The sequence below is a fragment of the Astyanax mexicanus genome, chromosome 19 (genome assembly GCF_023375975.1).
Source record: "Astyanax mexicanus isolate ESR-SI-001 chromosome 19, AstMex3_surface, whole genome shotgun sequence".
Taxonomy (NCBI): Eukaryota; Metazoa; Chordata; class Actinopteri; order Characiformes; family Acestrorhamphidae; genus Astyanax; species Astyanax mexicanus.
Genome location: NC_064426.1, coordinates 43,996,043 through 44,023,536, shown reverse-complemented (window position 1 = coordinate 44,023,536; position 27,494 = coordinate 43,996,043). Strand labels below are relative to the sequence as shown.

The window sequence follows — 27,494 nt, the reverse complement described above, 5'->3', positions numbered from 1 at the left end:
CACACCATAAATAAAACAGCCAATAGAAACATCTATAAAACAGTGTATAAACATGATCTTATATATATTTATCTCCGTCTCTCTCTCTACACAGGAGCAGAATCTGAAGCCTGCAGATGATCCACAGCTCCACACGAGAACCCAACCCCTTACTATTCCTCATCTGCATGCTCCTCTTCGATTGGTCACTGTGAGGGATGCTGCTGTGCCGTGATTGGCTGGCAGCTCAGAGGGGGCGTGCATCCTCAGCGATTGAGAAATCCTATAAATAGAGCGTACAGGCTCACCAGCCTCAGAAGCACCTGTCTGCTGTGTTCAGAGCGCATCATTCCAGCTCCAGCTTCTCAATGGATCTCCGCAAGATCTGAGACAACCAGCACTCATCTTATCTCATCTTATCTCGTCTTATCTTGTCTTATCTTGTCTCTTATCTTCAGATCTGTCTTCAGAAAGACTTCAAAGACTGAAAGACGTTAAGAATTCCAGACGACAGGTTGCCAAAACCTCAAGATTTAACTAAAGGCGCAAGACTTTCTCAGCATCTTCTGAAACAACAAGAGACGTCATCCGGTAGAAACAGTAGGAACCGTAGGAACATTAGGAACATGTCGCTGGACGTCAAAGAAGAGAAGACAGAGATACGCCTGGTCTTCATGGGAGCGGCCGGCGTCGGGAAGACAGCCCTGATCCAGCGCTTCCTCCAGGACAGCTTCGAACCCAAGCACCGCCGCACCGTCGAGGAGCTCCACAGCAAAGAGTACGAGGTTGGCGGCGTCAAGGTGACCATCAACATCATGGACACCAGCGGCAGCTACTCCTTCCCCGCCATGCGCAAACTGTCCATCCAGAATGGGGACGCCTTCGCCCTGGTCTACTCCGTGGACGACCCCGAGTCGCTGGACGCCGTCAAGAGCCTGCGAGAGGAGATCCTGGAGGTCAAGGAGGACAAGTTCACCCCCATCGTGGTGGTGGGCAACAAGACGGACCGGCTGGGCGAGCGGCGGGTGTCGGCCGACGACGTCCTCGCCACTGTGGAGCTGGACTGGAACAACTGCTTCCTGGAAGCTTCCGCCAAAGAGAACAACAACGTCCTGGAAGTGTTTAGAGAACTTCTTCAGCAAGCCAACCTGCCCAGCCGCCTGAGTCCTGCCCTGTGCCGCCGCAGAGAGACATTCCCCAAGAACGTGGGGACGAGACCGCCCATGAACAAGACCAACAGCTGCACCGTGTCCTGAAGCCGGCGGGGGACGAAAGAACGAGAACGAGGGGCAAAAGAATGGGAGCGAAGGCGAGGTAAAGAAAGAATAAGAGGATGGAAAAGAGAGGTTCAACGTCTTTAAAAAAAGCAACATTGGGGGGACATTGGGACGCTTGGGACAAATTCTGCAAATTCTGCAAGTTCTTTCATCAACATTTTCTGAACCCTGAGAACCTTCTGAACTTTCTTTAATAAGCATCACTGTCACAACTCATGATCCCAGTATTAAAAGCGTAAACGCTTTAAAAAAATGAAAATGGACAATAAAGACAGCGACTCATGAAGACGAGGGACACTGAAGACGAGGGACACTGAAGACGAGGGACACTGAAGACAAGGGACTCTAAAGACTGCTTGAATAGAGGAAAGAAAGTTCTGATGCAAGATACCTGTAAAGATTCAGAACGATGCAACTCGATGCAAAAGTAGAAAAAGAATTGGGACTGTTTTTAAGTTGAACTGAATTTAGTTTAGCTTTTAAAAAATTGGGTTTAACTTCCTTTATGTAATGCATTCTTTTATTGGAAACTCCATTTTTTTGTTTGTATTGAGAAGCAGATGAGCAGAGGAGCAGGTCAGTAGAAGCAGTAGATTTTAAAACATTTAAAACTCAAATATACTCAAATATATGTAGCATCATATCAACAGGACAATAATAAGCATAATTTTGTTAAACCAATTATAAAACAGTATAAAACCTCAAAAATAATTTAGTATATGAGTTATTGTTATTATACAAGCATTCAGCCAATCACTGTAGGGTATAATGCTATAATGTATGCCATATAATACATATAAATACAGGATTTATAGGACTTTATAGTGTTTCCCAAATTTGTTCTATTTTCTGTTTTTCTCCTCGTTGTTTATTACGTTTATTGAGTTCTGAGTCGTGGTTTTTACTTTAAAACTGACCTCATATTTCCAATCCACGCTTGTAATCACGCACATGGATGATTTATATTTGAAACACATCAAATATGTTGCACATTTTGTTGTTTTTGTTACTCTATCAAATCAATGAATAAATATTCAAGTGTTCAAACATTTCTGAATGTGGAATAATATATATTTACATTGTACATTCTAAAATATTTGAATACTTTCAAAAAATAACAATGTATTAACTATTTCTCTCTTTTATTTTACATTTTTTACATTAAAAAATGTAATGTGCTTTATTTAGACTTATTTAACCCTTTAACAGGTATTTGTCTGTATACAGGATACAGCAGTATAAAACCTCAAACATACTTAAATATATTTAAGTCATTATTATACAAGCATTCAGCCAATCACTGTATTACTGGGTATAATGCTATAATATATTCCATATAATACATATAAATACAAATGTATAGGAAGTGTTTCCCAAATTTGTTTTATTTTCTGTTTTTCTCCTCGTTGTTTATTACGTTTATTGAGTTCTAATTCGTGGTTTTTACTTTAAAACTGAACTCATATTTCCAATCTACGCTTGTAATCACGCACATGGATGTTTTATATTTGAAACACATCAAATATGTTGCACATTTTGTTGTTTTTGTTACTCTATCAAATCAATGAATAAATATTCAAGTGTTCAAACATTTCTGAATGTGGAATAATATATATTTACATCCTTCCAATGAACAACCATGTATTATTCTTTAATCCCTTTTATTAAATTTTTTTTACATAAAAAATAAATATACTTTATTTAGACTTATTTAACCCTTTAATGGGTATTTTCCTGTAAACAGGATACAGGTTTTCTCTTTATAAAAATGCTCTAATAAACTAATAAACTATATTATAAAGCAGTATAAAACCTCAAACATACTTAAATATATTTAAGTCATTATTATACAAGCATTCAGCCAATCACTGTATTACTGGGTATAATGCTATAATATATTCCATATAATACATATAAATACAGATTTATAGGAAGTGTTTCCCAAATTTGTTCTATTTTCTGTTTTTCTCCTCGTAGTTTATTGGGTTTATTGAGTTCGGAGCCTTTTTTTTTTTTTTTTTTAACTTTAAAACTGACCTGTGATCAGGCGCATGGATTTTTTTTGTATATTTAAAACACATCGAATATGTTGCACATTTCTTATGTTTTTGTTACTCTTTTAACAAATCAATCAATAAATATTAAAGTGTTTAAACATTACTGAATGTGAAATAATATATTTATACATCCTTCCAATGAATAATCATACATTAACCATCTCTCCCTTTTATTCTTCATTTTTTACATCAATTTATTCACACCTTTAACAGGTGTAGGTGATACAAAACCCTTTATCTCAGCAGTAAAATAAATTATTTAATATAAATCATTTCTATTTTGAAACTCTGAGAGTTTTGGAAAGATTCTCCTACAGGACACTTTAAAAAAAAACGTAATAACTTCAGATCAGAAAGAATAGTAAGTAAAATAATCAAATTATAGACATAAAAGTAGACACCCTTAACAAACTAAATCCAAAGGTGTGGAGGACATACACTGTTTAATTATATTTAGGAACATTTATTTATGTTAAAATTCAATAAAAGTTGAGGAAAGCACTAATTTTATGACTTTTAGTCATTATATTTTGACAGGTGCAGATTTACTATACAGTTGAAGATTTTTTTTTATGACAATTAGGATTAGGATTTTCAGTAATGTTTTTATTAAACATGAAACTTGTTTATTTAATGGTTAAATAGAAATATTTAAGATTTATGCATTTAATATCAGACAGAATATGAAGAAATATGCTTGCCTGAATGCACTTAAAATAAAATAAATTATTTTTCCCAAAAGGGAAACAGTTGATATCTGATTATTATACAAACTGATTTTACCAAATTGAAATCCTCTGGAATATAATCAAGAGGAAGATGGATGATCACAAACCATCAAACCACCAAACTGAACTGCTTGAATTTTTACACCAGGAGTAAAGCAGCATAAAGTTATCCAAAAGCAGTGTGTAAGACTGGTGGAGGAGAACATGATGCCAAGATGCATGAAATAAAAACTGTGATTAAAAACCAGGATTATTCCACCAAATATTGATTATTTCTGAACTCTTAAAACTTTATGAATATGAACTTGTTTTCTTTGCATTATTTGAGGTCTGAAAGCTCTGCATCTTTTTTTGTTATTTCAGTCATTTCTCATTTTCTGTAAATAAATGCTCTAAATGAGAATATTTTTATTTGGAATTTGGGAGAAATGTTGTCTGTAGTTTATAGAATAAAACAACAATGTTCATTTTACTCAAACATAAACCTATTAATAGCAAAATCAGAGAAACTGATTCAGAAACTGAAGTGCTCTCTTCATTTTGTACAGAGCTGTATGTATAATAAAGGTCTGTATGAAGGTCTGCCTCCCTCTAGTGGATATTCAGACTCCTCAGCTCTAATACTAACACACAGAGTCTGATTGTTTTGTGGTTTAAAGCAGAAATATGATGAGGAACAAGAGGAAGAAGCTAACGCCTGGTGTAATAATCAAATACCTGTTTTCTCTTCTCCTGTTCTTACAGTCAGAACCTCCCCGTTTACTGTTCATCACTTTCAGTAAATACTCTTTATTATTCCACTGTGAATAAACACCGCAGCAGCCGGGCTTCACTATAAACCCTGCCACTGAGTGTTTTAGTATTTTAAGAAAATAAGAAGTAGGTCAAATCAGTTACACAATGCTGTTATATAAACCTACATTTACAGTATTTATATATTTGTTATGCAAACATAACTCCTAAAACCAGTTCCCTTAGTAACAGCTTCCTAAACACAGGTCTACTGTATATAGTCTGCTCACCACCCACTAAAAATAATGAGTTTCTTTGATTTTAGCAAATTAAATCCTCTGGAATATAATCAAGAGGAAGATGGATGATCACAAACCATCAAACCACCAAACTGAACTGCTTGAATTTTTGCACCTGGAGTAAAGCAGCATAAAGTTATCCAAAAGCAGTGTGTAAGACTGGTGGAGGAGGAGAACATGATGCCAAGATGCATAAAAAAAACTGTGATTAAAAACCACCAGAATTATTCCACCAAATATTGATTATTTCTGAACTCTTAAAACTTTATGAATATGAACTTGTTTTCTTTGCATTATTTGAGGTCTGAAAGTTCTGCATCTTTTTTGTTATTTCAGTCATTTCTCATTTTCTGTAAATAAATGCTCTAAATGAGAATATTTTTATTTGTAATTTGGGAGAAATGTTGTCTGTAGTTTATAGAATAAAACAACAATGTTCATTTTACTCAAACATAAACCTATAAATAGCAAAATCAGAGAAACTGATTCAGAAACTGAAGTGATCTCTTATTTTCTTTTTCAGAGCTGTAGGGACAGAATGTAAAATACAAATGTATTAAAAGTCATATTTTCTTTCATTTACCCAGACACTTGGGATATGCTTTAAATTCAGTGATTTTTTTTCCCATTATTTTAAAATGTTTTGTATTGTATATTAATACTGAACTCATCCAAAAGATGAAGAAAAACATACAAAAACATATGGAATTATTTAATAAACAAAAAAGTCTTTAACAAACCAGAATATGTTTTATATTTTAGATTCTCTGCTGGATTTTCTCAGTCAGTTTTATGAGGTAGAGTCTCCTGGAATTCAGGCTTTCAGTTAACAGCTGTGCTGAACTCATCAAGAGTTAATTACTTGAATTTCTTGTCTCTTAATAAAGTGTTTGAGAGCATCAGTTAAAGTAAAGTAGTGAAGAGGTAGAGTTACAGGTATACAGTGAATAGTGAATATTTGAGTAATGTTCGAATCCAGGTTATGAGAAGCAACAACTACTCAACTAAATAAAGAAAAGTAAAAAATGACTTAAATAAATGAAGGTCAGTCAATCTTGAAATTATCCTCAAGTGCAGTCGCAAACGAGACAAGAGACATCAAAAATGTTCTGATCTGAACCCAGCACACAATAAAGTGTGGAAGAATCTGACAAAATAACTGAAACACTTCTGCACTTGGTATCTTCAATGCCTAAATATCGTTTAATCTTTTTAAGTGTTGTTAGAAGGAATAGAAACATTAGAAATGGTGAATACAGCTTTACTGTCCCAAATATTGTTTTTTTAGAAGTGTTTTGAGTCTGAAATGCTGTAATGTATGTTTATCAATAACTGATGAAGTTGAGCAGATAAAACATAATATATTGGGCTAAGAAACTGATTAATAACTTTAGATTAATTTCTATATTATTAAAACTTTGGTAACACTTTACGATAAGGGTAAAATACTATAACAGTACATTTTACAGTAATAAACATTGGTAAATGGTTAAGTAATGTCTTAACTAAGTATTAATTAAAAGTAGTTAAGACATAATTAACCGTTACTAAATTACAATGATTAAGATGGTTGCAAATAACAATGAATTGAGACATAAATTAAAAAAATGTTGTAATGACTAATAATATCTTAACTAGTGTCAATTAATAATTTGTTGATACATTCTCAACGTTACTTTTTGAAAAAGTAATTAGTTATAGTTACTAGTTACTTCTCCAAAAAAGTAATTGAGTTACTAACTGAGTTACTCCACTACAAAAGTAACTAGTAACCAGTAAAAGTAACTATTACGTTACTTAAAAAAAAAAAAAAGTTAATTGTGTGTTTAAAGTAATGTGCAGTAACAAGGTGTAATGGGGAAATAGTAACGATGTTATAGTTACAGTCAGAGTAATTAGTTACATTACTCCTTACTAAAAAAAAATAACGCTGTTGAAATAAACGGTGTTACTAACGGCGTTACTTTTTTCAGTAAGGAGTAATGTAACTAATTACTCTGACTGTAACTATAACATCGTTACCATTTCCCCATTACTGCACATTACTTTAGCCACTCAATTAACTTAGTAAAAGTAATGCAATAGTTACTTTTACAGGTTACTCCCATCTCTGATTGTAAGTAATGTTAATTAATGTACACTTATATTTTTTTTGATGACCGCTCATACGCTCTACATAGCTTATAGACACACACTTCTATTCATTACAGAAACACACACACACACACACACACAGTGAGTTTTTCCCTTTTTTAAAACAAGGTGTATTGTTCCTCTGACCTGAAAGGAGGAAGTAACTAAAGCGTCAGTGATCCAGTTCCTCTTTAACGCCGAGTTAAAACACACAGCTGCCTCTGTCCACCTACCACACATTCTCACACACTCTCACACACTCATATACACACACTCACACACCCCGAGACACAGGGACTGATCCAGCCGTCCACACACTGCGGTGAGTTATTCATCTTCTATTAATATAAAATAACAATATCTATATCTCTGATCTATATCTGATAATATCTAATCTAATGTGCTACTCATATTTTTGTGTAATTCTAAATGTATGTCTGTTTCCCAGTTACATACAACTAATACACTAATAATACTAAACAATATACAGCTCTGTTAGAAAAAAAATAAGAAATCACTTAAAAATTATGAGTTTCTTTAAGATTTTATCAAATTAAAAACCTCTGGAATATAATCAAGAGGAAGATGGATGATCACAAACCATCAAACCACCAAACTGAACTGCTTGAATTTTTACACCAGGAGTAAAGCAGCATAAAGTTATCCAAAAGCAGTGTGTAAGACTGGTGGAGGAGAACATTAATTAAATAAAGAAATAAAAAACTTTAACTGCCCAAACTTTAACTGGTACTGTATATATTATATTAATTCCCAAAAAAACGTTTATACATCTCTGTAAAAAAACGAAGGTCGCACTTCAGCTTCTGAATCAGTTTCTCAGATTTTACTATTTATAGGTTTATGTTTGAGTAAAATGAACATTGTTGTTTTATTCTATAAACTACAGACAACATTTCTCCCAAATTCCAAATAAAATATTCTCATTTAGAGCATTTATTTACAGAAAATGAGAAATGACTGAAATAACAAAAAAGATGCAGAACTTTCAGACCTCAAATAATGCAAAGAAAACAAGATCATATTCATAACGTTTTAAGAGTTCAGAAATAATCAATATTTGGTGGAATAACCCTGGTTGGTTTTTAATCACAGTTTTTTGTTCATGCATCTTGGCATCATGTTCTCCTCCACCAGTCTTACACACTGCTTTTGGATAACTTTATGCTGCTTTACTCCTGGTGCAAATTATATATATATTGATGAATATATGAATGGATACACATTTGTAGAACAAAGTCACAGTCTTCGTTTAAAGAAGCGTCTACTGAAAAAAAGGATGTTTAAGGAACTAAAAGTGGCTATTCTCAGAGCCTGATCAGAATAGCCTGTATATTTATAAGTGTGTGTGATGGTTATGAAGAAAACTGAAGTGTGATGAGCCTGTTTGAGTCTGAAGCCACAGTTCTGGAGTGTGTGTATATATAGTGTGTATAGTGCGTGTGAGTGTTTAATAACAGTAGTGATGGGCTGGATCTGAAGGATGTGTGTTTTTGCCCCTGGACTTGGTCTAAGCTCCTCAGTGTCCCTCCAGCTGTCCTGAGGAGTTCTGAGCAAGTAAAGGGTCTGAGACTAAACCCAAATACACCAGATCCAAACTATCTATCGTTAAGTATCGTATTTTTCGCACTAAATGGCGCACAATCAATAAGCGTCTATTTTCTGGTCTATGTCTTACTATAAGGTGCACTAGATTATACAGCGCACTTTAAGTGACACTATAAGGAAGTTCTAATTCAGCAGGTCTCACCGCTACACAGATCTGCACCAATTTCCTCCTGAAAACTCCTGTTTATTTGGGTGAGTAAAGCACTTCTGTTTATTTACAGTAAGCTTAGATTCCCAAATTTCTCCAGCACTAAGGCTGGAGCATTAGCATTAGCGGCTAACAGCTCCAGATATGCTAGCCAGGGTTAGGTGGAGCCAACACTACTCACCTCTAAAGGCCGATAATACTCACCTCTGAACGGGGAAATAGCGGTTAGCGGCTAATGCTAATACTGCTCCTGTATAACTCTGTACTTCAGTGGAGTGTCTTTACTGCTCCTTAATACCTGACTGATAGAATTCATACATAAGGAGCACCGGATTATAAACAGCTCTGAAGATTTTTGGTTAAATTAAAGGATTTTAAGTGCATCTTATAGTGTGAAAAGTACTGTACTTTTAATTGATTCTATTCAATTACATTTAACCTGAAGAGTCTGAAAGAGTTTTTTCTGCCTTACATAAAAATACATAAAAAATACTATATTTAAGCATGAAAATCACAACGTTTCTCACTTTCACCACTGAAATCACAACAGGATTTTAAGTGCGCCTTATAGCACGAAAAAATACGGTATAGTCAATGACATCAACAGATGTCACACCAAAATTAAGGATTGTCCAATAGGAATGCCACTCAGCTCTTTTTCTATTGGACAGTCTTGGAAAAAAATAAAATAATGTATTTATTTTTTTTTTTTTTTTAACATGCAATCAAGTATTCTGTGCTGAAACAATATTTATTTTTTTGTTCAATAAAGACAAATTTAAGCAGAACAGAGTTTTTAAGCAGTTTCCTTTATTTACAAAAATATGGTTGCAAATCAACAGTACTGACATACGTAACATCACAAGCAAAAAAAACACAAAACAAAAATATGCTTTTATTTTCTAAAATGTTGAAATGCAGTGCATACCTGCACTGCTCTCTATAACAACAATTATTGTAGTAATAATAATCATAATAATTCTAATAATAGGAACAAATACAGCTTTGAGTACGGTTGCCACAGCAACCACCATCGCTCTCATAGAGACACTGGAGCAACTCACGCGCCGGGCGCGCAAGTGTCGGACTGAACCACGTGAACCACGGACGTCCACCAGCGGAAACGACGGGTTATAAACGGGGACGCAAGGACAGGGACGCGAGGACGGGGACGGGGATGCCAGGACGGGGACACGGTGAGGGACACTGCGGTAGGAACAGAGAGGGACTTCAGCAGCAGGACGAGGGAACACTGCGGGGGAAACGCTCGGATTCACACAGTTATTAATTAATAGTACTAGTGATTAAATAAACTTAACGTGAGATTTTAAAGCAAGTTTAAAGGCTGTGTTCAGACTGCGAACAAATCAGATTTGTTTCTCAGATCAGACTAATTGCACTGTTTACACGGATCAGATCGGATTTGTGTGTCCAGACAACACAAGAGCATCTTTATATGTTTCTGTAGTATCTGTGTGGGTCGCTGTGGTATCTGTATGATGGTTGCTGTAGTGTCTGTGTGGGTCCCTGTGCTGTCTATAGTATGGGTCGTGGGTATCTATAATATGGGTTGATGTGGTATCTGTGTATGGGTTGCTGTGGTATCTTGTTGGTGTCTGTGGTGTCTTTGTGGGTTTGCTGTGGTATCTCGTTGGTTTCTGCGGTGTCTTTGTGGGTTGCTCTGGTATCTGTATGGTGGTTCCTGTAGTATCTGTGTGGGTTACTGTTGTATATGTATGAGAGTGGCTGCAGTATCTGTGTGGGTTGCTGTGGTAGCTCTAGTATGGGTTGCTGTGGTACCTGTGTGGGTTGATGTGGTATCTATGTAGGTTGCTGTGGTATCTGTAGTATGGGTTGATGTGGTATCTGTAGTATGGGTTGATGTGGTATGGGTTGATGTGGTTTCTATGGTAAGTTGCTGTGGTATCTATAGAATGGGTTGCTGTGGTATCTATAGTATGGATTGCTGTGGTATCTCTAGTATGGGTTGCTGTGGTACCTGTGTGGGTTGATGTGGTATCTATGTAGGTTGCTGTGGTATCTGTAGTATGGGTTGATGTGGTATCTGTAGTATGGGTTGATGTGGTATCTGTAGTATGGGTTGATGTGGTATCTGTAGTATGGGTTGATGTGGTATGGGTTGATGTGGTATCTGTGGTAAGTTGCTGTGGTAAGTTGCTGTGGTATCTATAGAATGGGTTGCTGTGGTATCTATAGTGTGGGTTGCTGTGGTCTCTGTAGTATGGGTTGCTGTGGTCTCTGTAGTATGGGTTGCTGTGATATCTATAGTGTGGGATGCTGTGGTATCTACAGTAAGGGCTGCTGTGGTATGGGTTGATGTGGTACCTGTGGTAAGTTGCTGTGGTATCTATAGAATGGGTTGCTGTGGTATCTATAGTGTGGGTTGCTGTGGTCTCTGTAGTATGGGTTGCTGTGGTCTCTGTAGTATGGGTTGCTGTGGTCTCTGTAGTATGGGTTGCTGTGGTATCTGTTGTATGGGTTGCTGTGATATCTATAGTGTGGGATGCTGTGGTATCTACAGTAAGGGCTGCTGTGGTATCTATAGTGTGGTATACTGTGGTATCTGTGTGGGTTGCTGTGGTATCTTACTGAAAAAAAGACACTGAAATCCGATCTGATCATCCAAGCTGATGCGCATCTATACAATTCTGATTTTATTCGCATTTCAAACAACCTTAAAACGTAGCTTAAATCGGATTTCATGCTCTGGATACAATCTAGACACGCCAAAATTTGGATTTCAAGTGGCTTTTGACTGTCCAGACTAACAAAAATCTATATGCAAACAATCTATTTACGCCAAAAATCTGATTTAATCTGGCAGTCTGAACACAACCTTCGTTTTCCCTTTATTTTACTGTGATCAGGCATGGTGGCATATCTTAAGGAGCATCACTAGATAATTATGGTTTGTATAATTAAATAAATATTGTAGACATTGAACACAAAGCCAGCCCACACCACGCGACTATTAATGTCTGATGTTAAATTCACAGGTTTTTACCTCACTTTGGTTTAATAAAGGGTTAATAAAGAAACGAGTCTCGATTTAGAGGCAGGCGTGAGCATTCACTAGTGCAGGGGTCGGTTTACTTTTTTGCTGGACATGCTCGCGAGATAGAGGTGGGCACCAGGACAGAGATAGATCTTGTTTTTACAATATAATTTCTGCATGGTCTGAGTCTCACAGAGAAAACACAATACAGGCTTTTAGAGTATATATGGTAATTGCACACATTTGAGACTTATTAACTTTTTTATCTCTTATTATTCTTTATTTAACAATGATCTTACCAATAAAATTTAAGCAACTGGAAATAAATGTGCATTTAATGGATATTCTTTTGCGTGTCTTCATTTTTGGGGGTGTATTCACGGAAATGTTAGATTGAGCAAGAAATGTACAAATTATTGCTTAATGAACACACTACAGGTTGTATAAACTACCTCTATATATACATATGATGCTAAAAGGATTTTTTTTTTTGTTCTGTTCAAAGTAAATGAAAAAAAATCAGATTTAGTCTGTCATTTTTGCCCGTTGTACTATACTTAGGCCTGTCACGATAATTACATTATCGATTTATCGTACAATATATAGACATTACCTTAGTAATATTTGATAATCGCGATATCTATCCTTCTGTTGTGTTTATTTGTATGTTTGTTCACCTATATTTGCTGTATTTATAAGGGCATAATTGCTTTGTTATGCTCTACTATTGTAATTATAAGTAGCATTTAAATGGTCTTAACATGACATTAATATTAGTTTATCATAATAATATATATTTTATCGTGACAGATCAAAACCACAGTGTGAACCAATCCTAAATCTAATTCTAATCCTATATTTGTCATTATTGCCCACCTCCACTACAAGCATCTAATTTAGTGGCAAATATATATATTTTTAATTATCTGTTTCAAAATTTTAATGGCAAATACACTCTAACACATCGAACAGATGACGCGCAACAACTGACGGGACGGGACAGACACAACATATATATTTATATTCATATTAATATTTATAGAGCTCACACACAGGATGATCTGATCCTTCATTTGAGGATTAGATTATTAGATTATTAATGTTAATAAAGCTGAGTAAAGTATGAATAACTCAGCGTGTTTAAACTCCTTCATGTGCTTCGTATAGAAATGTTGTGATTCTGAATTCTATTTAAGCAGGTAAATACAGAGGAGCCGGTGCAGCCTACAATCAAATACACGAACGCAATCGAACGACATACAGGAGGTACAGCTGCAGCCAATCAGAGCGTTTTCCTGCACTTCAAAATCTGATTACTGCAGAATTTATCATCAGAGTCCGTCAGAAATACGATTAACGCACTCAGCCAACAATATAATCAGATTTTATCGAAGTTAATACCGTCAGTAATCGGTTCAACACATTTACATGGATATCAATAATCAGATAACATGAGTCAGGACAGTAATCAGATTTTCAGAACATCCAATTTTGTCAGTAATCCAATCAACATGTTTACATGCTTTTTTATAATCTGATTACTGTAGAACAACAGATTTTCTAAACTGTTAAAGTTAATACGGTCAATAATCTGATCAAGGTGTTCACACACAACTCCAAATCTGTGCCAATCTGTGTCAACACATCTACATGAACATCAATAATCAGAGAATGGAAGATAATCAGATTTAAGTTAAACGTCAAAGTTAATATGGGCAAAAATCCAATCAACACATTTACATGAACATGGGTAATCAGATAACGTGAAAACTCATTGTTTACATGAGTCAGGCAGTAATCAGATTGTCTGTCTGTAATCCAATTAACATGTTTATATGCTTTTTTTTATAACCTGATTACTGCAGAACAACATTACCATGAACTTCTATAATCAGATAATAGAAGATAATCAGATTTTAAAGTTAATACCAAAGTTAATACGGTCAGAAATTCGATCAACACGTTTTCATAATCAGATTACTGTGGAACACTGGTGTTGTGTCTGTATTCTACCGATATTTGGCAACATTTTATAATCTGATTACTACATAACATCTGAGACAGTAATACGGTTAATGCATTTCCATGAACTTGGGTAATCAGATAATCGGAACAGTCACAGTTTACATTGAAAGTCAGATATTAATCAGATTTTTAGAAAATCTGAGTTTTAAGTATTAACATGTTTAAATGAACTTGAATAATGAGATAACAGCAGTAATCTGATTATAATCAGATAATATAAAATGATTATGAAGTGCAGGTAAACTCACTCATTGGAAGCAGTGCAGATAAACTGGGGACTGCAGAAGAGTAAATGGGGTAAAATTGGCTTTAGGCCTGAAGCTTTTCTACTTTTACTGTTGTACTGTTGAACTGGTTTAAGGTGTGTTATTAGAAACACTTGGCACTGTTAGAAGGTTCACAGTGGGAGGAGCCTCACCTCCACCTGTCCTCTAATCATCTACAGTGATGTTGCGGAACAGGTAGGCCATGGACTCGCCGTTGTGGATGCGGCGTATCGCTTCGGCCAGGATCATGCTGACGTCCACGGTCTTGATCTTCGGGCACTGCAGCTTCTGCACCTCGTGAGGAACGGTGTTGGTCACTACCACCTGCAGCAGAACATCACCATTATTTCACCATTAAATTACATACATTTTATTTATTTCAATTATGAGGAATTTTACTCCTTATAGTCTTGCTGGCAGATTTTTTAGAACAGTAATTGAACTGAGCTTCTTCTGGTTTCATCAAGTGAAAAACCCCAAGAGCAACGTCTCGACAGTGTGAAGACCAGGACACATCAGGTTAGAGTCAAGACCAAGACCAAGACAAATGATGTCTGAGTCAAAGCCAAGTCAAGACCAGGACCAGGACAAATCAGGTCCAAGTCAAGGCCAAGACAAGGACACATCAGGTTTAAATCAAGATGGACTTAGTTGTCAAGTTTAGAATGAATAAATGAATGAATAAATGAATAAATGAATGAATAAATAAATGAATAAATAAATGAATAAATGAATGAATAAATGAATGAATAAATGAATGAATAAATAAATGAATAAATAAATGAATGAATGAAAGAATAAATGAATGAATGAAAGAATAAATGAATGAATGAAAGAATAAATAAATGAATAAATGAATAAATAAATAAATAAATAAATAAATAAATGAATGAATAAATAAATGAATAAATGAATGAATAAATGATTGAATAAATGAATGAATAAATAAATGAATAAATAAATGAATGAATGAAAGAATAAATAAATGAATGAATGAAAGAATAAATAAATGAATAAATGAAAGAATAAATAAATGAATAAATGAATAAATAAATGAATGAATGAATAAATAAATAAATAAATAAATAAATAAATGAATAAATAAATAAAATGAATGAATAAATGAATGAATAAATAAATGAATAAATGAATGAATAAATAAATGAATAAATGAATGAATAAATAAATGAATAAATGAATGAATAAATAAATAAAATGAATGAATAAATGAATGAATAAATGAATAAATAAATAAATAAATAAATGAATAAATAAATAAATAAATGAATGAATGAATAAATAAATAAAGTGAATGAATAAATGAATGAATAAATAAATAAATAAATAAATTAATGAATAAATGAATGAATAAATGAATAAATAAATAAATAAATGAATAAATAAATAAATAAATAAATGAATGAATGAATAAATAAATAAAATGAATGAATAAATAAATAAATAAATAAATAAATAAATGAATGAATAAATTAATGAAAAATAAAATGAATGAATAAATGAATGAATGAATAAATTGATAAATTAATGAATAAATAAAGTGAAAGTTCTCACTTCGTCGATGGCGGACTCCTCGATGAGGCGCGGGGCGTCAGCAGACAGCAGGCCGTGAGTCGCCATGATATAGATCTTATACGCTCCTCTCTCCTTCAGGATCTCCGCTGCTGCTACAAAATCCTCCACGTCATCAATGATGTCATCCTAAACACAGGTATATAACACAGGGTTATACACACTCACAGGTATATAACACAGTAAATACAAAATTCACAGTAATACAAAACGTGCAGGTATACGTACACAAGAACGTCCTATCTACATACATACACATACGCAAATTAAATAAAACTTAGAATAAAACAATGTGCATATGTGAGGTGCAGTTATCCGTATATAATAATACTGAATAAACAAACATGTATATTGTTTATTCATTGTCATACTGACTGTGTGTGCTAATGTATTCTATGACACACAAAATAAAATAAAATAAAACATAAAAAAATGTGGTATTACAAGAAATTATGTCACTGCATAAATCAAGCAATCAAAAGTTGCTTTAGTAAAACAGGATGCTGGGCAGCAACAACAGGATTTTTCAACGTTTTATTTCTATTTTGTTGCTTGTAAATTGTGTAGAATAAATGGAAATGTAGATTTTATTGAGCACAACTTTATATTAGATTTATTGATAGAAGTATTTTACTTTCAGTCACTATTATCATACAGTTCTAACACCAAAAGATAAACAATGGCAACTTGAAGTATGGCATGCAGTGAACACACACCAGAGAACACACACACTAGTGAACTAGAAAAAAAAGGTTATATTTGTACTTTTTTATTCTAATAGTGAGGGGCAGAAAAGAAAGCTGTAAAATGTAGTAAAAATCTATTTTTTCCTAAAATTCCAATTAGAGGCAGAAATGAAAAACTAGAAAATTGATTAAAATTATATATATTTTTGATTGACATTCTGATAGCAAGAGGAACAAATGGAAAACTAGAACATTTTGTAAAAATCTATTTTTATGTTTTCGTGAAATTCTGATAATTAGAAGCAGAAACGAAAAACTAGAATTTTTTGTAAAAATCTTTTGAACACACACTAGTGAACACACACACACACTAGTGAACACACACACACACACACACACACACACAAGTAAACACACACACACACAAGTGAACACACACACACACACACACACAAGTGAACACACACACACACACAAGTAAACACACACACACACAAGTGAACACACACACACACACAAGTGAACACACACACACACACAAGTGAACACACACACACACACAAGTGAACACACACACACACACACGTGAACACACACACACACACAAGTAAACACACACACACAAGTGAACACACACACACACACAAGTGAACACACACACACACACACACACACACACAAGTGAACACACACACACACACGTGAACACACACAATAGTGAACACACACAATAGTGAACACACACACACACACAAGTGAACACACACACACACAGGTGAACACACACACACACACAAGTAAACACACACACACACAAGTGAACACACACACACGCCCCTGTACTTACGATAATGATGGCGATGCGTCCTCCCACGTCTCCCACCACGGTGATGGGCGGTTTCTCCTTGGCCATCATTACTAAAACAGAAACAGCATCCAGTCACTTATAAACTCTAATTCTATATCAGATCAGAAGCTTCTGCAGGAATAACGTTATATCAGTGTAGACTGGGTAAGATGGGTTCATTTAATCACTTTATTTCTATTCTAATTCTAATCAGTTCTATCCCAATAAACTCTACAAACAGCTAAAGAGCTGCACAGTCCAGAGCCGATTTCAGCTTTCTATTACAGTCAATTTAAGCAGGGTCAGTGTAACACCTATCAGTTAGCAATAAAAATTGTGCATAGAACTTGTTTCATCAATATTTTTTTCTATTTAGTATAGAGAAGAGGAAATGGTTTTATTTTGTTTAAATTTCATATCAATATTTTCTACCAATTTCTGCCACTAACAACAATTAGAATGCCAGAAAAAGCAGAAAATAGAAAAAAAAGATTTGATTTCCTGATTACTCCATTTTTGCATCATGTAACAATTGTAGGTTGGATTGTACTATCAGATGTTTTTTGCTTTTTTCTTTTTTGCAAAATGCAAAAATCTGAAAATCGATTGAAGAACTCCAATAGCAAGGGGCAGAAAAGAAAGTTATACAATTTTGTAAAAATCCATTTCAATTTTTTCTTGAAAGTCCAATTATTAGAGGCCAAAATGAAAAACTAAATTAAATTTAATTTATTTATTTTCCTGAAATTCTGATAGCAAGGGCCAAAATTAATTATATTTTTATTTTTTTTCCTGAAATTCGAATAAGAGGCAGACATTTTTTTTCTGAAATTCTGATTATTAGAGACAGAAATGTAAAACTAGACAATTTGATCAATTTTTTTTTCTTCTAAAATTCTGATACTAAGAGGCAGAAATGAAAACAGAGAAAATTTAACAAATTGTTTCTATTGTTTTATTAAAATTTTGATTATTATGGACAGAAATGAAAAACTAGAAAAAAAACCTATTTTTCATTATGAAGGGCAGAAATTAAAATCTAGAAAACTGAGTGAAATCTATTTTCCTGATTAGAGCCAAAAATGAACAACTACTACAAAAATTTGAATGAAAACCCATTTCTTCTTCTTCACTACACTAAATGGAAATAATAAAATGTTGTATTTTTGATTTTATCTGAATTTTAGACGGTGTGTAAATAGAAGTGATAAATGTTACTCTGGAGCTTCAGCAGCTTCAGGACGTTCAGGACCTTCTCCTGCCCATTTTACCCCGCCTACAGTCCAGCTCAGATTCAGGATGGTAAACTGGTTAGCAGCGCATGCCATGCAGAACATCTCTATCCACCCAAAACATACCAACCAATCACAGAGCAGAACTGCACTTCTGCACAGAACCGGGTTCACACTGCACTGAACTGCACTGATACACATCACCATATCCCCACCCCAGAGCCAATAGGGACAGGACTCAGACTCAGGGGGCGTGGCCAAGACTGCAGGGCTGTTCTCATTCACATCATCCACACTCTCGCGCACACATTCTAAATCTCGCGCACTCTTAATTTTGCACACTCTCACAATCTTGCACACTCTCTTAATCTGGCTCACTTTCGCACACTCAATCTCGCAGACTCTGGCACACCCTCTCAGTATCGCACACTCTCGCTCACACACACTCACTCAGTCTTGCACACTCTAACTCACTGTCAATCTTACACACTCGCAGACTCACTCTCGCACACTCATTAATTTTTGCACACTCTTTCTTACTCTCAATCACTTTTGCACATTCTCTCAACCTTTTAGACTCTCGCACACTCAATATTGCAAACTCGCACATTCTCAATCTTGCTCACTCTCGCACACTTTCTCCTAATTTCGCAGACTCTCGCACACTCTCTCTCCATATCGCACACTCACTCACTCACTCTTGCACTCTCGTGCACTCTCTCAATCTCACACACTCTCAATCTTGCAGACTCTTGCACTCAATACTGCACACTCGCACTCAATATCGAATATTCTTAATCTCGATCACTCTTGCACACTCACGAGCACTCTCAATCTTGCTCTCTCGCACATTTTCTCCTAATTTTGCAGTCTCTCACACACTCTTTCTCCATATTGCACACTCACTCACTTTTGCACTCTCGTGCACACTCTCATTCTCACACACTGTCATTCACTATCTCACACTCTCGTACACTCTCATACTCTTGCACACACACTCACTCTTGCCTGCGTATGGCGTAACACACAGGGAGCAGACTGCAGGTTCTGAAGGGTTAACCGGGTTAAACATGCCTTCAACACATGCCTTTATTATCTACAGTAAATATCTACTTACTGGGTCAGAACGCTTCACTGTGGGGTGCTCTCAATCAATCAATCGATCAATCAATCAATAAATCACATGATACACTGCCAGCCAAAAAAATTAACATTTAAAATAGAGAAAGAAAAATTTGTTGGCCTTCAATTGTAGAGGTCTGTGTAGATTCGGTCATTTAATACACACAAATCATTCAATACACACTTCCAATATAGGAAAATATTGGTTCTGTTTTTTGTTTTTTTTGTTTTTTTTAAGAAGAAAGAAGAAAAAAGAAAGAAAAGAAATTTGTTTGCTTTGTTTCACAGTTGTACCTACTGTATTCGGTAAAACAAACCAAACTGATTAACAGAAATGCACCTATTTATCAAAATTTAACATAACGTGAGGTGAAACAGAAATTCCAAGAAAATTAGGCAAGAGTTTTGGGAAAACAGAAATAAATAAATTCTAACAAATAATAATAAAAAGACAGAAAATCCTATTTTCCTCTTCATCGATAATCAGTCTTTAAAACGTAAATTGAATGACCGAGGCTACACAGAACTACAGGCGTCTGTAGGCCATGCTGTTATAGACTGGCAAAGCATCATCATCAATTTAGATGTATTAAAATGTGTGAAGCAAATCTGGAGCAAGCTATCTGACAGAGATGCTCCCTATTCTTTAATCCAGAAAAGAAAATGAATGCAAAATGTCTGTAATAATCAATAAAGGAATGTATTTTTTAGCCTAAAAGAAAATACCCTATATTGCCAAAAGTATTCACTTACTCATCAAAATTATGAAACTCAGATGTTCCTGAATCTCTCCTGTGTCCACAGGAGCTAGGTATGCAGACTGCTTCAACAAACATTAAAGTGTCTCAGGTGTGTCTCGGGTCATTGTCATGCTGGAAGATCCAGCCACAAGCCGTATTTAATGCTCTTACTTTGGGGAAGGAGGTTGTTGTCCAAAATATTGCAAAACATGATCCTACCAGTTCTCCTTTCAATACAGTGCAATCGTACGCTATATTACCGACAGTATTCGCTCACCTGTCCAGATCATCACTGATCTCAGGTGTTTCTGAAACTATTCCGTGTCCACAGGTGTTTAATAAAAGCAGCAGGTAGTCCTGTGTATGTAAAGCACTGGATGATTCTGAGTTTGTTGGTTTACAGGAGAAAGGTATTTGTCTGACTGTAAAGTTGGGTAGAGGGGGGATCATATGATTATGGTGTGGGCTTGTTTATTCTTTTTTTTTTTTTTTTCCCCCAGAAGTTAGGCTCCGCCCACATTAAGAATGGCATGTCACTAGGCCTGTCACAATAAGATTTTTTTGTGGACGATATATTGTGCCAGAAATTATTGCGATACACAATATTTTTGTTTTGTTTAAATTTAAGACTATTAAATGCCATTGAAATAATGATAACAGAATAGCATTCAAAAAAGCAATTAAACACTTTTTAAAGACCACAAAATCTTTTAGAATAATTTATTATAGTTAGTTTGGGAATTATGTATTTATTTCTAAACCTGTTCACTATTATATATGTGGACAAACATAAAAATGTACACAATAAACGACAGATATCACGATGATCCAAAACTATTGATGTCATGATCATTTATTGCACGATAAATCAATATTGCAATCATTGTGACAGGCCTAGATGTCACTCAAGTTCACGAGTGAATACTTGTGGCAATATATATATAGTGTATTTACTAACATATCAGGATCAGATCTTTAGCTAAACTTACTGTACAAGGGTTTATATTGTCTTAAATACTCTTCTCTATCGTTTTTCCTCAAGGTCATGTGTTTCCAAAGCCTTGGTGAAGCCTTGGCCACAAGCAGCTACGAGAAAAAGCATCTGTTCTAAATAAATACATCTAGAGACTAGTCTATATATTTCTCCACAAGCAGGCATGGATGTGTTGACTGGCAGGATGGGCCCTGATCGAACACCGTTCGCATGAACATATCCGGGACAGATATTCAATGGTTCCGTTTGTTAGGAAGGATGGTGAGTTACGGAATATTCAGAATAAAAACACTTCATATGAGATTTCCCAATCCTGACTGAAAGCACTCTGAAGACCACTGGCCTGCAGGATTTCATCATTCAAATCGGGATGCTCCGAAAATACAAGAACATTTTTGTCTGGAATTGAAACAAAAATAAAATTAATTTGTCTAAAGGCTGAATATTGTATACTGAACATTGTTTTCTAAAGATTTATATTAAATTTCATTAAAGAAATTACAAAAATGCAATGGTAAAATACTTGTTAACGTATTAACACTGAAATTGTTTAATACCCCAGACACACCAGCACAATTCTAAACATTAACTAGAAAAGGCAAAGTTTGTGAACGAACTTTAAGTTGGCTTGTCAAATAGTTACTAAGTTGTGTAGTGTGGTGTGGAGTGTGTGGGGTGTGGAGTGGGTTGTGGAGTGTGTTTGGTGTGGTGTGTTTGGAATGTGGGGTGGAGTGTGGTGTATGTGTGGTGGAGTGTGGGCTGAGTTGTGTGTATTAGGTGTGGAGTGTGTGTGTTGTGGAGTGTGTGTGGTGTGGGGTTTGTGTGGTGTGGAGTGTGTGTGGTGTGGGGTATGTGTGGTTTGAAGTGTGTGTGGTGTGGGGTATGTGTGGTTTGAAGTGTGTGTGGTGTGGGGTATGTGTGGTTTGAAGTGTGTGTGGTGTGGGGTTTGTGTGGTGTGGAGTGTGTGTGGTGTGGGGTATGTGTGGTTTGAAGTGTGTGTGGTGTGGGGTATGTGTGCTGTGGAGTGTGTGTGGTGTGGGGTGTGAAGTGTCTGTGGTATGTGTGTGGTGGAGTGTGTGTGGTGTGGGGTATGTGAGCTGTGGAGTGTGTGTGTGGTTTAAAGTGTGTGTGGTGTGGGGTATGAAGTGTGTGTGGGGTGGAGTGTGTGTGGTGTGGGCTATGTGAGCTGTGGAGTGTGTGTGGTTTAAAGTGTGTGTGGTGTGGGGTTTGTGTGGTGTGGAGTGTGTGTGGTGTGGGGTATGTGTGGTTTGAAGTGTGTGTGGTGTGGGGTATGTGTGGTTTGAAGTGTGTGTGGTGTGGGGTTTGTGTGGTTTGAAGTGTGTGTGGTGTGGGGTTTGTGTGGTGTGGAGTGTGTGTGGTGTGGGGTATGTGTGGTTTGAAGTGTGTGTGGTGGGGTATGTGTGGTTTGAAGTGTGTGTGGTGTGGGGTATGTGTGGTTTGAAGTGTGTGTGGTGTGGGGTTTGTGTGGTGTGAAGTGTGTGTGGTGTGGGGTTTGTGTGGTGTGGAGTGTGTGTGGTGTGGGGTATGTGTGGTTTGAAGTGTGTGTGGTGTGGGGTATGTGTGCTGTGGAGTGTGTGTGGTGTGGGGTGTGAAGTGTGTGTGGTATGTGTGTGGTGGAGTGTGTGTGGTGTGGGGTATGTGAGCTGTGGAGTGTGTGTGTGGTTTAAAGTGTGTGTGGTGTGGGGTATGAAGTGTGTGTGGGGTGGAGTGTGTGTGGTGTGGGCTATGTGAGCTGTGGAGTGTGTGTGGTTTAAAGTGTGTGTGGTGTGGGGTTTGTGTGGTGTGGAGTGTGTGTGGTGTGGGGTATGTGTGGTTTGAAGTGTGTGTGGTGTGGGGTATGTGTGGTTTGAAGTGTGTGTGGTGTGGGGTTTGTGTGGTTTGAAGTGTGTGTGGTGTGGGGTTTGTGTGGTGTGGAGTGTGTGTGGTGTGGGGTATGTGTGGTTTGAAGTGTGTGTGGTGTGGGGTATGTGTGGTTTGAAGTGTGTGTGGTGTGGGGTATGTGTGGTTTGAAGTGTGTGTGGTGTGGGGTTTGTGTGGTTTGAAGTGTGTGTGGTGTGGGGTTTGTGTGGTGTGGAGTGTGTGTGGTGTGGGGTATGTGTGGTTTGAAGTGTGTGTGGTGTGGGGTATGTGTGGTTTGAAGTGTGTGTGGTGTGGGGTATGTGTGGTTTGAAGTGTGTGTGGTGTGGGGTTTGTGTGGTGTGGAGTGTGTGACGTGTGGGGTATGTGTGCTGTGGAGTGTGTGTGGTGTGGGGTGTGAAGTGTGTGTGGTATGTGTGGGGTGGAGTGTGTGTGGTGTGGGGTATGTGAGCTGTGGAGTTTGTGTGTGGTTTAAAGTGTGTGTGGTGTGGGGTATGAAGTGTGTGTGGGGTGGAGTGTGTGTGGTGTGGGCTATGTGAGCTGTGGAGTGTGTGTGGTTTAAAGTGTGTGTGGTGTGGGGTTTGTGTGGTGTGGAGTGTGTGTGTGGTGTGGGTTATGTGTGGTTTGAAGCGTGTGTGGTGTGGGGTATGTGTGGTTTGAAGTGTGTGTGTGTGGTGTGGGGTATGTGTGGTTTGAAGTGTGTGTGTAGTTAGTGTGTGTGTGGTGTGGGGTGTGTGTGTGGTGTGGGGTGTGTGTGTGGTGTGGGTTATGTGTGGTTTGAAGCGTGTGTGGTGTGGGGTATGTGTGGTTTGAAGTGTGTGTGTGTGGTGTGGGGTATGTGTGGTTTGAAGTGTGTGTGTAGTTAGTGTGTGTGTGTGGTGTGGGGTGTGTGTGTGGTGTGGGTTATGTGTGGTTTGAAGCGTGTGTGGTGTGGGGTATGTGTGGTTTGAAGTGTGTGTGTGGTTTGGGGTATGTGTGGTTTGAAGTGTGTGTGTAGTTAGTGTGTGTGTGTGGTGTGGGGTGTGTGTGTGGTGTGGGGTATGTGTGGTTTGAAGTGTGTGTGGTGTGGGGTATGTGTGGTTTGAAGTGTGTGTGGTGTGGTGTGTGGTGTGTTGTGTGTGTAGTGTGGTATTGGTTCTGGTGTGGGTTGTGTTCAGCAGTCTCTTCTCCATACAGATACAGTACTGAGGAGCAGGGCAGAGAGGGGGGCCGTGCGCAGGATCGGCTGGTGTGTGTGAGATGGCCAACATTCCGCCCATTCATTCCTATGGGGAAAGTTCGTACGATAATTTTACAAAAACCGTAAATCGTATCGGTGAGATCAGCATATCGTCTGAAACGTCTCTGCAAGTTCTGTATGTCTTGTGAATTTTGTGGTTCTAGCTTGAAAATTGTGACTTTTAGAGCAGTTTGAAAAAAGTGTGAATGGAAGTCTATGGGGAAAAAAGTGACTTTGACGGAACCGTGCTAGAACCCTGGTTCTCCGATCGCTTAGAAAAGCACAAGCACACTCCACGGCTATGGGTTCTACCATCCTGTGAAGTTTGGTGGTTCTAGCTCGAAAACTGTAGGAGGAGTAGCGTTGAGAAATTTTAGCGTAGAATAATAATAATAACTAGATTGCAGTTCCTACAGAAACTGCGAGTGTGATTGCAGTGCTGGCTGGTATCTGCTATGGTGTTGCTAAGGTGTTGCTAAGTGGTTGCTAAGGTGTGGCTATGGTATCCGGGGTGGTTGCTAAGGTGTTGCTAAGTGGTTGCTAGGTGGTTGCTAAGGTGTTGCTAGGCGGTTGCTAAGGTGTTGCTATGGTATCCGGGGTGGTTGCTAAGGTGTTGCTAGGTGGTTGCTAGGTGGTTGCTAAGGTGTTGCTAGGCGGTTGCTAAGGTGTTGCTATGGTATCCGGGGTGGTTGCTAAGGTGTTGCTAAGTGGTTGCTAGGGTGTTGCTAGGCGGTTGCTAAGGTGTTGCTATGGTATCCGGGGTCGTTGCTAAGGTGTTGCTAGGTGGTTGCTAGGGTGTTGCTAGGCGGTTGCTAAGGTGTTGCTATGGTATCCGGGGTGGTTGCTAAGGTGTTGCTAGGTGGTTGCTAGGTGGTTGCTAGGGTGTTGCTAGGCGGTTGCTAAGGTGTTGCTATGGTATCCAGGGTGGTTGCTAAGGTGTTGCTAGGTGGTTGCTAGGTGGTTGCTAGGGTGTTGCTAGGCGGTTGCTAAGGTGTTGCTATGGTATCCGGGATGGTTGCTAAGGTGTTGCTAGGTGGTTGCTAGGTGGTTGCTAGGGTGTTGCTAGGCGGTTGCTAAGGTGTTGCTATGGTATCCGGGGTGGTTGCTAAGGTGTTGCTAGGTGGTTGCTAGGGTGTTGCTAGGCAGTTGCTAAGGTGTTGCTATGGTATCCGGGGTGGTTGCTAAGGTGTTGCTAGGTGGTTGCTAGGTGGTTGCTAGGGTGTTGCTAGGCGGTTGCTAAGGTGTTGCTATGGTATCCGGGGTGGTTGCTAAGGTGTTGCTAGGTGGTTGCTAGGTGGTTGCTAGGGTGTTGCTAGGCGGTTGCTAAGGTGTTGCTATGGTATCCGTGGTGGTTGCTAAGGTGTTGCTAGGTGGTTGCTAGGTCGTTGCTAGGGTGTTGCTAGGCGGTTGCTAAGGTGTTGCTATGGTATCTTTGGTGGTTGCTAAGGTGTTGCTAGGTGGTTGCTAGGTGGTTGCTAGGGTGTTGCTAAGCGGTTGCTAAGGTGTTGCTATGGTATCCGGGGTGGTTGCTAAGGTGTTGCTAGGTGGTTGCTAGGTGGTTGCTAGGGTGTTGCTAGGCGGTTGCTAAGGTGTTGCTATGGTATCCGGGGTGGTTGCTAAGGTGTTGCTAGGTGGTTGCTAGGTGGTTGCTAGGGTGTTGCTAGGCGGTTGCTAAGGTGTTGCTATGGTATCCGGGGTGGTTGCTAAGGTGTTGCTAGGTGGTTGCTAGGGTGTTGCTAGGCGGTTGCTAAGGTGTTGCTATGGTATCCGGGGTGGTTGCTAAGGTGTTGCTAGGTGGTTGCTAGGTGGTTGCTAGGGTGTTGCTAGGCGGTTGCTAAGGTGTTGCTATGGTATCCGGGGTGGTTGCTAAGGTGTTGGTAGGTGGTTGCTAGGTGGTTGCTAGGGTGTTGCTAGGCGGTTGCTAAGGTGTTGCTATGGTATCTGGGGTGGTTGCTAAGGTGTTGCTAGATGGTTGCTAGGTGGTTGCTATGGTGTTGCTAGGCGGTTGCTAAGGTGTTGCTATGGTATCCAGGGTGGTTGCTATGGTGTTTCTAGGTGGTTGCTAGGTGATGTATATGCATAAATTTGATTAAATGGTGTTTGCACGTTGCTACGCAACGTGCAAATACATCAATCAGCTATGCACGCTAGGTTGCTCTGGCCGTTCGGGGGTGTCCAGACTTTTGACCCGTGGCTCCATTACACACAGTACTGGGGGGCCGGGGTGTCCAAACTTTTGACCCGTGGCTCCATTACACACAGTACTGGGGGGCCGGGGTGTCCAAACTTTTGACCCGTGGCTCCATTACACACAGTACTGGGGGGCCGGGGTGTCCAAACTTTTGACCTAATGCTGTTTTATCCCATAGCTGCTCCATACACTCACAGTACTGGAGTTCTAGCTACCTGTCCTTCGATCTAGCTGCCGTCCTCCGATTGGCCCCATTCATTCCAATGGGGCCACTTCGTACGACATTCGTACGAAATCCGTACGTCGTAACTTTTCGTAACGCATATTTTCGGAAAGAGCTCAATAAGTTCTACAGGTCCTCAATTGGTTTCATCTTAGTATTTCAAAAATTGCGACGTCCACGGACGTGCAAAGTTCTGCCCATTCATTTTCTATGGGCAAAAAAACGCGTACTTACGAAGTTTTTACGAAAAACGTAAGTCCGATCGGAAAGCTGTATACAAGCCCACCATTCCCGATATGGACGCACGTTTTCTCTTTTGAACGAAGTCGATATTTCGAAAACTGCGGCACTAGTTAACCGGACAAAAAACAGGTGGAATAATAATAATAACTAGATTGCAGTTCCTGCAGAAACTGCGAGTGTGATTGCAGTGCTGGCTGGTATCTGCTAAGGTGTTGCTAGGTGGTTGCTAAGGTGTTGCTAGGT

At 38.0% G+C, this 27,494-nt stretch overlaps 2 protein-coding genes across 5 annotated transcripts in view; one reads left to right on the top strand and one right to left on the bottom strand.

The window, feature by feature from the left end:
- The first annotated feature begins 194 nt into the window (after positions 1 to 194).
- rasd4 (rasd family member 4) lies at positions 195 to 3,416 on the top strand. Its single transcript, XM_007242359.4, has one exon. It carries the CDS (start codon positions 606 to 608, stop codon positions 1,233 to 1,235), a length of 630 nt encoding a protein of 209 aa, XP_007242421.1. The 5' UTR covers positions 195 to 605; the 3' UTR covers positions 1,236 to 3,416.
- Positions 3,417 to 9,769: 6,353 nt separating this feature from the next.
- prpsap1 (phosphoribosyl pyrophosphate synthetase-associated protein 1) overlaps positions 9,770 to 27,494 on the bottom strand; it is a 72,103-nt gene continuing 54,378 nt past the window's right edge. For 3 of the 4 annotated variants that reach the window (XM_049468141.1, XM_049468143.1, XM_022671432.2), the window contains 4 exons: positions 17,410 to 17,480; positions 15,859 to 16,005; positions 11,326 to 14,610; positions 9,770 to 10,884 (listed from right to left, as the gene is read on the bottom strand). In XM_049468141.1, the coding sequence (XP_049324098.1) occupies positions 14,452 to 14,610; positions 15,859 to 16,005; positions 17,410 to 17,480 (377 nt within the window). In that variant the 3' untranslated portion in view covers positions 9,770 to 10,884; positions 11,326 to 14,451. The remainder of the gene's footprint in view (positions 10,885 to 11,325; positions 14,611 to 15,858; positions 16,006 to 17,409; positions 17,481 to 27,494) is intronic. The other variant, XM_022671430.2, reaches the window with a different exon arrangement.

What these genes read in the sequence shown, in the direction of transcription:
- rasd4 (XM_007242359.4), top strand. Translation starts at nt 606, where the DNA reads ATGTCGCTGGACGTCAAAGAAGAGAAGACAGAGATACGCCTGGTCTTC.